This window comes from Rattus norvegicus, chromosome 7, assembly GCF_021556685.1.
Source record: "Rattus norvegicus strain SHRSP/BbbUtx chromosome 7, alternate assembly SHRSP_T2T, whole genome shotgun sequence".
NCBI lineage: Eukaryota > Metazoa > Chordata > Mammalia > Rodentia > Muridae > Rattus > Rattus norvegicus.
This window is the reverse complement of record NC_141540.1, coordinates 27,732,401-27,744,757: the sequence shown is the minus strand read 5'-3', so window position 1 is coordinate 27,744,757 and position 12,357 is coordinate 27,732,401. Positions and strand designations below refer to the sequence as shown.

The 12,357-nt window shown below is 48.7% G+C and overlaps 2 protein-coding genes across 4 annotated transcripts in view; one reads left to right on the top strand and one right to left on the bottom strand.

Annotated features, from left to right (window-relative positions):
- Rtcb (RNA 2',3'-cyclic phosphate and 5'-OH ligase) overlaps window positions 1–12,357 on the bottom strand; it is a 208,990-nt gene that overhangs the window by 33,562 nt on the left and 163,071 nt on the right. The gene's annotated exons all lie outside the window — the stretch shown is intronic.
- Abtb3 (ankyrin repeat and BTB domain containing 3) overlaps window positions 1–12,357 on the top strand; it is a 278,860-nt gene that overhangs the window by 235,917 nt on the left and 30,586 nt on the right. For all 3 annotated transcript variants that reach the window (NM_001432634.1, NM_001432632.1, XM_087557106.1), the window contains 3 exon segments: window positions 6,943–7,108; window positions 9,225–9,314; window positions 11,266–11,367. In NM_001432634.1, the coding sequence (NP_001419563.1) occupies window positions 6,943–7,108; window positions 9,225–9,314; window positions 11,266–11,367 (358 nt within the window).

Sequence of the window (12,357 nt, the reverse complement as noted above, 5' to 3'; positions counted from 1 at the left end):
AATTATTGGGATTTTTATGGCATCATTGAAAGCCACTCGAAGGGAAAACCACAAGGCTGGTTACCTAGGGAAAGCCCCAGGGAACGGGCTTAATATATTTCTGCATAAATAAGTCATGTATAGAGAAGGGAAGACAGTGTTTGCTTGGGCCATGGGGAGCCCTGTTGCAGCTTGGAGCTTCCGCAGGGGACTTTCCAGGAACAAATGGGGCTGTAGCCCTAGCCAGGTGAATGCTTCGGGGATGATAGTCTACAGAGTTCAAATCCCCTGACAACCTGGGTTGAACAGGAAGCCATGTTTCAAACTTTGTTGGCAAGTGGTTTTTACCTGCTCGACTTGGCTCAGAATCCAGAACCACTGTTGGCTCTGCCTGTTCACTGTGTGGTAACAGGTGCTTCTTGGAGCTGCGCTCAAAAGCAAGCTGTGTGTCTGTAATCCCAGCACTCGGGAGGCCAACTCAGAAGGGTTGCAAGATCCAGGCCAGTGTGCACTCCATAATGAGACCCCAGTTTGGAAGAGAGGGCTGTCTGTCCAGTGGGGCAAAGAATATTCTCTTCAATAGGGCAAACAGAATATCCACATGTGACAGGATGGAATTACACCCTTATCTTGTACTGTATACAAAAATCAATTCAAAATGGATTCGAGACCTAAGAACATTAAGGCCTAAAAACTGTAAAATTACTAGAAGAAACGCAGAAAGGAAAAATCCATGGCATTAGTTTTGGTGATAGCTTTTGGATACGTCCATAAAAACATGGGGCAACAAAATCAAAAGTAGACCAATAGAATTGCATCACACTTAAAAGACTCTGCCCAGCAAAGGAAACAACAGAGGAGACGGTTGACAGGTAGAACATAAAAGATGCCCGGCATGTAGTGCTTACACAGAGCAGGACGTGTCTGCAAACACATACCTGCTGTGGAATACATAAGAAACTCAATTCAATTACAAAATGAATTTTTAAATGCCCAGTGTCACTACTTATTAGGGAACTGCACATTAAAATTACAATAAGCTACCGCTTCCTACCTGGGAGAGTAGCTATAGTCAAAAGGAAAAGGGAATGTATAAATGCAGCCACTGTAGAATATGTGGCAGTGCCTTAACTGAGAATTCCCACGGCTGTGAATAGACACCATGGCCAAGGCCACTCTTATAAAGGCAAGCATTTCACTGGGGCTGGCTTACAGGTTCAGAGGTTTACTCCATTATCATCACGACGGGAAGCATGGAAGCCTTCTCATATCTCATGCAAGTAGACTTGGTGCTGGAGTAGCCAAGTGTTCTACATCTTGATCTGAGGGCAGCCAGGAGGACACTACTGTGATTCATACTGGGCAGAGTCTGAGCATGTGTGTGTGTGTGTGTGTGTGTGTGTGTGTGTGTGTGTGTGTGTGACCTCAAAGCCCACCTCCACAGTGACACACTTCCTCTAACAAGGCCACACCTTCTCCAATAAGGCCACTCCCCATGGGCCAAGCATTCAAACATGAGCCTATGGGGGCCGTTCCTTTACAAACCACCCCATTCTTCAAAGATTTTTAAAGTACAATTCCCATACAGTCTGGCAGTCTTACTACTGGACGCGTGAAGGAAGTTAATAGTCAGATAGTTCATCTCACTATGTTAAGTTGAAGCATCATTTACAACAATGAAGAAATTGAGTCGAAAAGGAAAAACAGAAAAAAAGGGGGGGGAGCCTGGAGAGATGGCTCAGCAGTTAAGAGGACTGGCTGCTGGTTCAGAGGACCAAGGTTCAATTCCCAGCACCCACATGGAGGCTCACAATTGTCTGCAATTCCAAGATCTAAGACTCTCACACAGACAGACAGACAGACAGACAGACAGACAGGCAGGCAGGCAGGCAGGCAGGCAGGCAGGCAGGCAGGCAGGCAAAACACCATGCACATAAAATACAAAATAAAATGTTTTTGAAAGAGGAGAGGAGAGGAGAGGAGATGAGAGAGGGTGCTACGATTGGGATATAAAGCAAATGAAAAATAAATTATTGAGGAGAGAGAGAGAGAGAGAGAGAGAGAGAGAGAGAGAGAGAGAGAGAACCTAATTGTCCATCATTGGATGAATGGATAAAGAAAATGTGGGGTGTGTGTGTGTGTGTGTGTGTGTGTGTGTGTGTGTGTGTGTAAAACAGAATAGTAGTTAGCCTTCCAAAAGGAAATTGAGTCTTTGAAACATAAATGGAGCTGGAGGGCATTGTGTTAATTGAGATAGGCCAGGCATAAGAAGACAAATAGATGATGTATGATCTCACTTGTGCGATCTAAAATGTCGTTCTCAGACAAGCAAAGAGGATTGTGGTTAACAGACCCTGAGCATGTGTGGTTCTCAGACAAGCAGAGAGGATTATGGTTAACAGACCCTGAGCATGCAAAGGGCGGGGAAATATGGGAAATATGTGTGAATCCAGGGATCCAAGTTTTCAGAGACAGAGAGAAATAAACTCACAAGACTTGTTATGAAGCATTGGAAATACAGTTTATAACCAGATGTTACATACTTGGAAATTGCTAAGCAAGCAGATTGGGGGCTGCAGAAGACATGGCTCGGTTGGTAGATGGCTTTATCTAAAATGCATGAGGAAGAAAAAGAATAGATCTGAACTGCTCTCACCACAGACAGGCAAAGCATGTAAGAGTACATGTTCATTGTCTTAATCTGCCCAGTCTCCTGTGTGCACATATTCCAAAATATCATGTTACCTTTAAAATGTATATGTATAACTTCTAGCAGTCAGTTCAGATTGAGTATTGATTTCTAAAGGAAGAGTGCATGGCGCTCACACTTCTCTGCCCTATCAGTTTTCGCTATTTGCAATCAACTCTGATTTGCCTATTAGCAGAGAACAAGATGGCTGTGGTCCTGTTCCTGGACTTAGAAATTCTGGTAGGGGGAAGATATAAAACAAATTTAAAAAAAATTAAACTAGGGGCTGGCAACATGACCCAGCAGGTGAGGCACTTGCTCTGAAAGTTGAGCCCTAAGATTGGATCTGGGCCCCATATGGTGGAAAGAGAGAACTCATTCCTACAGTTATTCTCTGACCTTGACACATGTAATTGTCTACATGTATGCATGCACAGGCCGAGAGAGAGAGAGAGAGAGAGAGAGAGAGAGAGAGAGAGAGAGAGAGAGAGAGAGAGAGGAGAGAGAGAGAAGAAAGAGGAGACAGAGACAGACAGAGAGAGACAGACAGACACAGACAGACACAGACACACACACAGAGAGATGTACTAGTCAGTTAAATGACTTTTTTAAAGAAAGTTAACCACTAGCTGTGAAGGTGCTACTACTAAGAGGATAGAGGGAACTGACCAGAAGACTCGAGTGTAGACAGAAGAAGAAACTACTTTTGCGTAGGTGGTGTGACCACAGGCCTCCTCATCTGTGATCAGGTTTACCCTTAAAGGACAAGGAGGAACCAGCCCTGCAAAGAAAGCCAAGGCAGGTTTTCCAAGGAAAAGGAACTTCAGAGACACGGTCCTTGGGGCAGGAAAGACCTTAGTGTGTAGAAAGGGAAGAAATGATGTAGACGGAGGAAAGAAATGTGGGCAGTGGGCCCAGTTAGGCCCTGCACGCAGCTCAGTGCCAAGAGCCAAAATTTATTCTCAGTATACTGGAAGGCTTTAGAAGACTTTAAGTAGGGACCTGCCAGGACCTGCCAGGACCTGCCTACACTGACATTCCGACTCTGTGTGAGAGGTGTCATGGGACAGGGAGAACAACATCAAGAAGATTATTAAGCCCCTACAGCATTCCACCCAGAGACCTGTGCTAGGACCCAGGACCATGGAGGGTGGAGAAAGGGGATAGACTCGGGATTCAGGTGCATCGGGATGGATATGGGTATGAAAACAGATTCATTCTGCTTTCAGAACCTACGTGAGCAGCAGTGCCAGTGGCTGAGGTGAGGCATCCGGGAGCAAGTATAGAGGTCTCCATATAGTTCAATTTCGGAAATGCTGAATTTCAGGGTCTAAGAGATAGCCAACAGTCCAGCTGCAGGAGAAGCTACGTGTGTTCGGACAGAACATGATGACGTGTTCCAAGACCCTCTGACCCGCAACAGGCAGAGGCTAGGTCACTCCTGACACATGCCAGCTTAGCACCTGTGTCTCTGGTAATTCCTTCGCCTCGGGTTCCTCATGGTTGACGTGGGCCGCACACAATACTCAGCCCTTGGGCTCACTGTGATGGTGGCATGGGTTAACACACAGGAAGAGCTTAGACCTCCACGGTAAGCTTTCAGTGAACGTCGTCAGCTTCCTGTAATAACAATTATCATCATTTTAGCTGCAGTAATTTTCCTGCCATTTGTCTCGTTCTAATTAAAATCAAGGACCTCAGGAGCTGGTAAACACTTGTGACGTTCTTCCAATTATCTGTTTACAAGCTCGTGAGTCCTGTGAGCCCAGCGTCTTCCTCCCTCCCCTGGAGCTCCTAGGTATGGGGTCCAAGGCAGTGGGCACTGGCAATGCTCGTCCAATCACATGGAGTGCGGCTTGATTGAAGGGAAGGGGGAAACCCGAGGAGGCCGTTAGAGACAGCCAAGCAAGAGGAAACGAGTAGGTGGGTTTTTCCGTGACTGTGATCCCCAGATGGGGACTCCTTTTTCGAATGTTGCTATTGGTGCATATCAACCACACATACGGGGTCTCATCATGACCCAATTCTGTCACTCTTTCTGCTCCACCCCACCACTGGTGAAGCCCCTCCCTCTTTCCAAACAATCCCTCCTCTGTCTCCATGGTTTTCGTTTTGTCTTGAATGACCCAGTGAGTCTTGTTAGAGTTGTTTACAGGAGTATGGGCGCATTACCAATGGATATACCACTGAAGAAAATTTCTTCCCCCCAGCCCCCACCCAGAAACACATCCTCAGGGAGTAGCCAGTCCTCCTGAAACCCCCAACACCCTACTCCGTGTGAAATGCTGACAGGTCCAAGGCTGTACAGATCTTTTTTAAAAATAGCTGTCTTCAGACACACCAGAAGAGGGCATCGAATCCCATTATGGATGGTTGTGAGCCACCATGTGGTTGCTGGGATTTGAACTCAGGACCTCTGGAAGAGCAGTCAGTGCTCATAACCACTGAGCCATCTCTCCAGCCCAGTGGTACAGATCTTGAACCACAGCTACTATGAGTGTATGAGTACAACAGCCATGTCTGCCTGAAAATCAGAGTCCCTGATCCGTCCAGCACACACATCCTTTCCCTGGAATGGGAGCTATGAGATTGCACAAGGCAGCCTTTTTCAGCATTGCTAGCATCTAGCAGAAGAAAGGTTGTCTCAGCAATGAATCAATCAAGTCCGATGACTCCCAGAGATTTACACACACACACACACACACACACACACACACGTTCAAACACGAACACACAGATCCTGTACATTAGAATAACATGCACAGGTTCGCACTTGCTCCCCTGGAGGCCTCTGTGATCTGTGTTCTGGGGTCTTGCCCTGTTACCCTGATGTCACAAGGCTTCCTTCGGCAGCTCTGGAGATCATTAACCCTTTGAATGAACTTGGCCGCCACACTATAGGTAAAGGATCCTGAGTTTCTCTGTGTATTTATATTTGCCCTTCTCCGAAAGAAAAAGAAGAAACCCAGTTAAATTTCCATCTTCGATAAATAATGGATAAAGCCTTGGTATGAAGATGCCCACGCACTTCTGATTTAACATTTCTACTTGCCTGATCTGCCAGCGCTAGACAAGTTCAAAGCCCACATGTACTGGGCTGAGAAGCCGTGAGGCGTAGCTCCGTTCTGTGCCTAGGATGTGGATGCCATGTTTGAAGCTAGACCCTGGGGTACCCCCATCCTCTCCCACCACAGCTGTGTAGCTGAAGGGCCTCTGTGGTCTTGCCCCACCTCCCTCAACTCCTGGCACACATTGCCCAGGGGTTAATGCCCTAGAATCATGGCCTCTGTGGGTAGCCTCACACAGCTGGCTTGCTGAAGCACCTTGCCGCCTCTCATTTCATCTAGCAGGTTCTCCGGCTTGTTCTGTTTTGAATGTAGGGACTCCATCCTGTGCTCTATCCACTCCCATGTCTGTCACTGGCATGGACACAGGCAAACGCCTGCTCAGAAGTCCGCAGCCGAGTGTGAGGCATCAGTCGAGTGAACAAGGAAGCCATAGATTCTGCCTTTGGGAGATAGGGTGGCACAGTAGATCCAAAGATTGACGCTACTCTGGTTCAAATCCAAGCTGTTACCTGTAGATGGGGTGGCCTCAGAGAGGTTCCTCATTCCTGTGTTTTGTTTGTTTGTTTGTTTGTTTGTTTGTTTGTTTGTTTGGAGGTTGAAAGTCCCTCAGAGGAATTATACCTACCACCACTCACATGAAACGTTAAGCAGAGGACCTAACCTATATAAACAGTGCCTAAATGTTTGCATAACGAAACAATTCTTAGCTGAGGATGCTACTGGCACACTGAAGGACCAGACCGGAGTGCAATAAAGACAGGACTTAGAGCCACCAGGAAACGGGAGCGGTGATAGGGGGATGGGGGTTGGAGTTGTTGGTTGGTTGGGATTTTTGAGACAGGGTATCTCCATGTAGCCCTAGCTGTCCTGGAACTCACATTATAGACCAGGCTGGCCTCGAACTCAGAGATCCACCAGCCTCTGCCTCCTGTGTTCTGGGATTAAAGAGTGCCGCACCCCTGCCAGGCTGAGGCAGTTGTTTTAAATGGGAACCTAGAAAGGAAATCCGCCGCCGCCGCCGCCGCCGCCGCCGCCGCCGCCGCCGCCGCCGCCGCCGCCGCCGCCGCCGCCGCCGCCGCCGCCGCCGCCGCCGGGAAAGCAAAGGAGGAGCTCAGGGGGGCTTGCTCGGACGTTTGATCTCGGGGACCAGATCCTGGGGAAGAGCGGCTGCACCCACGTGACCATCTCTCCCTCCACCCCCCTCAGGGCGGACGACTGCTTTTGCGCTTCTCGGAAGCTGGACGCAGTGGCCATCGAAGCCAAGTTCAAGCAGGACTTGGGCTTCCGGATGCTGAACTGTGGACGGACCGACCTGGTGAAGCAGGCAGTGTCTTTGCTGGGGCCGGATGGAATCAACACCATGAGCGAACAGGTACCAATCTGCTCGGACCTCATCTCCTCGGTGCTTAGACTGGGCGTGAGCAGCTGATGGGACACAGGCTCCCTCTGCTGATGGATTAAAAAAAAAAAAACTTAATGCCCCTCCCCTCTCTCTCTCTCTCTCTCTCTCTCTCTCTCTCTCTCTCTGTTAGTGTTTGGGGTTTTTTGTTTTGTTTTAATTTTTTTATAAAAATACACTTGGCCATCTTTACGGAAATCTCCCATGATTGTTGCAGCTAAAATCTAAAAAGGAATGAAAACCAAACCTGTTCCAGCAAGGAAATAACGCCACCAGCTTGGCCATCGTTGGTCTTTAGGACTCTGCAACCTTCAAGTCTCTTTCCTGGCATGTTTAAGTCTCTTCTCTGCCAGTCTGCTGTTGGTTCCAGACAAATCTAGGCCATGCACACGGTGCTCTTAGGGTGGGTGTGTTTAAAGACACCGGTGTCAGTCTGGGAACTGTAGGGCATCACCCAGATATGCCAGCACCACCCAGATCTGGTACATGAGAGGTGACCACGAGTCCCAGAAGGACTTTGGGGATGTGTGGCACCATAAACAGTGAGAACGGACAGCCGTTCTCAGTGTGAACCCTGAGCGCTGTTACAAGGGACAGATGGGGCTGTCCCTCCAAGGGCAGCTCTTGCAAAGAGTTCCCGTGAAGGGGAAAGAAGGGACGACTTAATGACCACTAATCCCTTTCTTGGACAGCATCGGGGATCCTCAATACACAACCATGTGTATCTTTTATGTTTAAAACCAGGGACTTTTATCTGTTTGATTTTTTCAGTATTTTATATTCCAGACACCTTACAATGTCATTGAATATTCTTTTGTAGGTCTCTTTTAGTATCTATATAAAGTGATTACTGTTTATCTATTAGCCAGCCCCCCCCCCATGTCAGATATTTAAAGGGTTTATGAACAGTGCTGAGCTAACACCAGATCTTTGTTCCAATCTCTATTTCCTTGGGGAAACTCTCCTTTGAAACGGAAGTGTCTCAAACGCACCAGTCTTTCCTGAATTCTCAGTCTTCGGTTCTCCCCCCACCCTCCCCCTAGGAGTCTGAGTCTTTGCACACCTGTGGTTATATATGTATTCCCTGCAAACCACTTTCCTTTTGTCTGCTTTTTATCAACATTACTGCTTTTTGTTGGTTGGTTTGTTTACTTAGAGGAATCCTCCCTATGTTAGGGCACAAAGTCCTTTCACGTAACGAATGCATCTCAATGTGTCGTTGACTTTGGAATTCTGCCTATAATTTTTTTCAGTTGCACAGCACCAGTGCTAGAGTGCTTTTCCTGTATGATGTACTTCAACACGTTTGCGCCTAGAGACGGATGCAGAAACCATCTTGGCGTCGCTTACGATGTTAATTCTTACTGGCTAGCTCTACTAAAAGCTAAAGGTTATATTAGCGTGTAGTGTGAGGCAAGGCTGTAGGGCGAGCATCTTCCCAAATAACTTGCCTTCACGACCCTCTGGATGGAGAGCCCCACCCCTCCCTCCTGCTGGCCGTGATACTCGGTTTGCGATGAGCAGGAGTCAGAGCATGGAAGGTTTTCCTGAAGGTCTTCCTGCCTCGGTTGCCTTGTGCTGGTATAGAGTGATATCGGAGAAGACGTCAGTGAGAGTGGCTATAGGGATATCCAGTGACCTTTGGCTCTGTCTGACCCAAGGCTCATAGAGAGCAGCAAGGACACCTTATCATATTGTGAAGGGTACAAATGTCGAAGACACTGCATCCATCATAGTTAAATACTCTAGGGGTGATATCACAGAATCCAGAAAATTCCCGTGAGCCCCACCCCCAGCCCATTCTGAAGAGCCACGTGTTGTAAAAATCATAGGTCTGTCGTCCCGAGCAAACCCTCCAAACTTAAGCCAGGATTGAGGCTAAGAGGTGACGTCACCTGGTGACGTCACCTCCCTTCACTCCTCCACTGTGGTTTCCAGAGTGTGGGAGGTTGTGACCCTGTGCGCGACAGGGCCCCACATTGACTCTTTCGCCCTGCCAGAGTCTGAGTCCAACAAGACGTTCCACGTGTTTGTCGACTGACCACAGCCACCTTGTAAACGTCTCCATCTCTGGTTTTAACCACCGCAGGGCATGACCCCCTTGATGTACGCCTGCGTCCGTGGGGACGAGGCGATGGTGCAGATGCTGCTGGATGCCGGAGCTGACCTGAATGTGGAGGTGAGGGTGCAGGGTGCCGCAGGTCTTGCCAGCCCAGACTTTCTCTTCCCAGTTGCCTTCACATCTCACCCTTACAGTGGCTGCGGCCCTGGCAAAACCACCCGGCCCCAGCCAAAACCCCAAGTAGCTATGCAAAGTCCCTGTGCGTGCTTCATTTCCAGAAATAGCTGTAGCTATAGGGACCTCTGGATTGCATTGAATGAGCAGCTCCTAGCTCCGACTACTCGCACATTCTAGCCCTTTCCTGATGCCTGACTAGAACACGCTGGGCTGACTGTCCTCCTCCCCCCCCCCCCGGCCCCGCCCCCCGCCAGGCTGAGGTTTCCCTCCTCGCCTCTCCCGTCCTCCCCAGAAGCCCACTAGCTCACTTTGCTGACCGAGCTATCTCAAGGCTGCTGGGACGTAATACACTGGGCTGGAAGTTGAAGCGCCCCTCCCTGCGGGCTTCAGAATCAAGACAGGCTTAGGTTCAAGTTCTGAAACTACTACCTGCTTTGAAGTCTGAGAAGTGGGGTGACCCATGAGATGGAGGAGAATCCCCGATGCACTCGAGATTGGGAGGAATCAGTACCGAGCAGAGTCACCTCGCCAAGGTTAGGGGTTCCATCCAAAGTAATTGCTCCAGACCCCTCTGAGGCCCAAACTAAGTAGAATCTCACTTTTTTTCTTCTTTGCTACCTGAAGGGCCTGCACGGGCAGCACTTGGCAGTTGCAGGTGTCAAGGACACCGGCGAGCTGCAGCCTTCAATCAGCAGCTGCTGGAAACCTTTTAGCCTCAAAATTAGATGCCCTGGCAGTATTACCCTGTGCTGCTATCATTATTATTATTATTATTATTATTATTATTATTATTATTGTTATTGTTATTGTTATTGTTATTATTTTATATTCATCTGAGCAACGCAGGCAGTAAACATAGCTCTGAATGCAAACCCATTTTGGACCTTACCAGTTTCGCGTTACTCAGGGACTGGCTACCCTGTTAAGGGCCACTACACATCACAGAGCCCTTCAAGGTCCTCAGCTACAGAGGAGGTCCTTTGAGCCTTCTCTCCAGCCCCTCCCATGAGTTTTGCTCGGTGCCTTTGTGTACTTTCGGGACCCTCTGGCCACGGTTACATGCCCTGAGGGATGCTAGGAGAGCGCCATGTGCAGGTGTTAGCCCCTGGTCATCGGTTTCCCTATTACCTCCCAGTTTGGTGTATATTCCAAGGCCTCCAAAACCCTATATTTCATTATTTTTTCATGGTGTGTTCAGGGCCACCTCTGTGCCTGTGTTGTCAGCTACATGAGGGCCCTTGACAAGTAGGGAGCCGGAGAAGATCCGTGAGCAGAGTGGGAGGGACATCCGCGCTCAGACGAACTGTCCTGACTGTCCGTCTCCTCTACTGTGAAAGCACAAAGCAATCCCACTCTTCTTCTGGGAATAGCTGCCCTCTTTGAGTGAAGTGTGGCTTGAGTTTCGGTGACATTTCAAGCTATGTCACTCCCTGTAGCTCTCAGAACCAACCCCTTCCTTAAGCAAGAAGAGAAAGAGAGACAGACATAGAAGCTGGCTCACTGGACCACATTTCCGAAGCATCCCTGTGAGTGAATAGTCTTTCAAGAGGGGAAGAAAAGGCACAGGACACAGTCTCAAAAACCTTCCCCTGCCCACGGTGCTAATGTCCCCGAAACATAGTCCTCCGGTGGCCTGCTTTCAGAAAGCTACACCTCTCCTAATGAACATAAACAGGACCATCCCCCAGTTCCGGCATCAGCTCGCTCCCCTGGGGTCTCCAAACAAGGAAAATCACTACCTGCAGTCACCACCCTCTCCCAAGGCACCTGCCAGGCTGTCTTTTTTTTGGTACCTTCCTCCCCCGAGTGCCTGGCTACAGATAGGCTAGATGCTGCAAGCCTGAATATTTGTGAAGGTCACATTTTGAAAATAACTCCAATTTGTTTATAGGTTGTCAGTTCTCCTCATAAATATCCATCCGTCCACCCCGAGACCCGCCATTGGACGGCTCTGACTTTTGCTGTGTTACATGGACATATTCCTGTAGTTCAGGTATTAACGTATTTCCCTATCCACATCCGACCGTTAATTGTAACCTCCTCCATGACGCAAATCTAATTCTCTCCCAGCATGCCTATCTCCCTGAGCGATTCATATTGGTTAATTGCAATTCAGTGCATATCCGTATTTTATAATGAAACCGTTATACTTAATATCTATTTGGCCAGGCGTTAACCAATATGAAAACGTCACGCGCCTACATGCAGCCTCACGTACAGAGTGATGGGCCTGTGGAGTTCTTCCTTGTTGCTCTGAGGCGGGACTTCAGCTGTTGTTCTGTGGATTGGCCCCTTTTCCTTGTCTTAACATGACTGTGAGACTTAGCCAGGGTCAACACCTAGAGGGACTCTTCCCTCGGGTGTGGCCCTGGTGCTCTGTAGACTGGGAAGAAGCATCCAGACCAACAAGGGGATGTCTGAAAAAAATGCACTGGTGTGAGTCTTGACTCTTGAGAACCGGCTCCTGGAGGGAGGTCTACAGGAGTCCCCTGTGTCTTCTGAAACAGCTCCGAAGGTGGTGACACGCCTGTAACTGCGATTCTTGGAGAGTATTGTTGTCACGTTTTCTTTGATGGTCAGTGAATAGACTTAAGGCCCTGATCTTAACTTGGTCTTTACCTGATCCGAAGAGGGAGATTGGCATCCAAGACCAGGACCACACCCAGCCCCACTTCGAGTATTAGCGCTTTTGAGACCGCAAGAACATGGCTCTTTAATGTGACCTGAGAGCATAGGGTGACAGGGACAGCTCAGCGGTGTTGGCATTTCACGGGGACCTTTGCTGTTTCCTGGCTATGGGGAATCCTCATGACAAACCCGTAGTGGCATTTCAGGAGGCTGAGTGTGTGATATGGCACCCTCGGGGATGGTTTCCGCTTGTAGACCATCAACCTCAGCCCTCTCCTAGCAGAGAAGAATCTAAAAGGAGGGGAGTCGGTGGCTTCCGGAGACCGCAGACAGCATCCCTTGATGGACAAGGGTA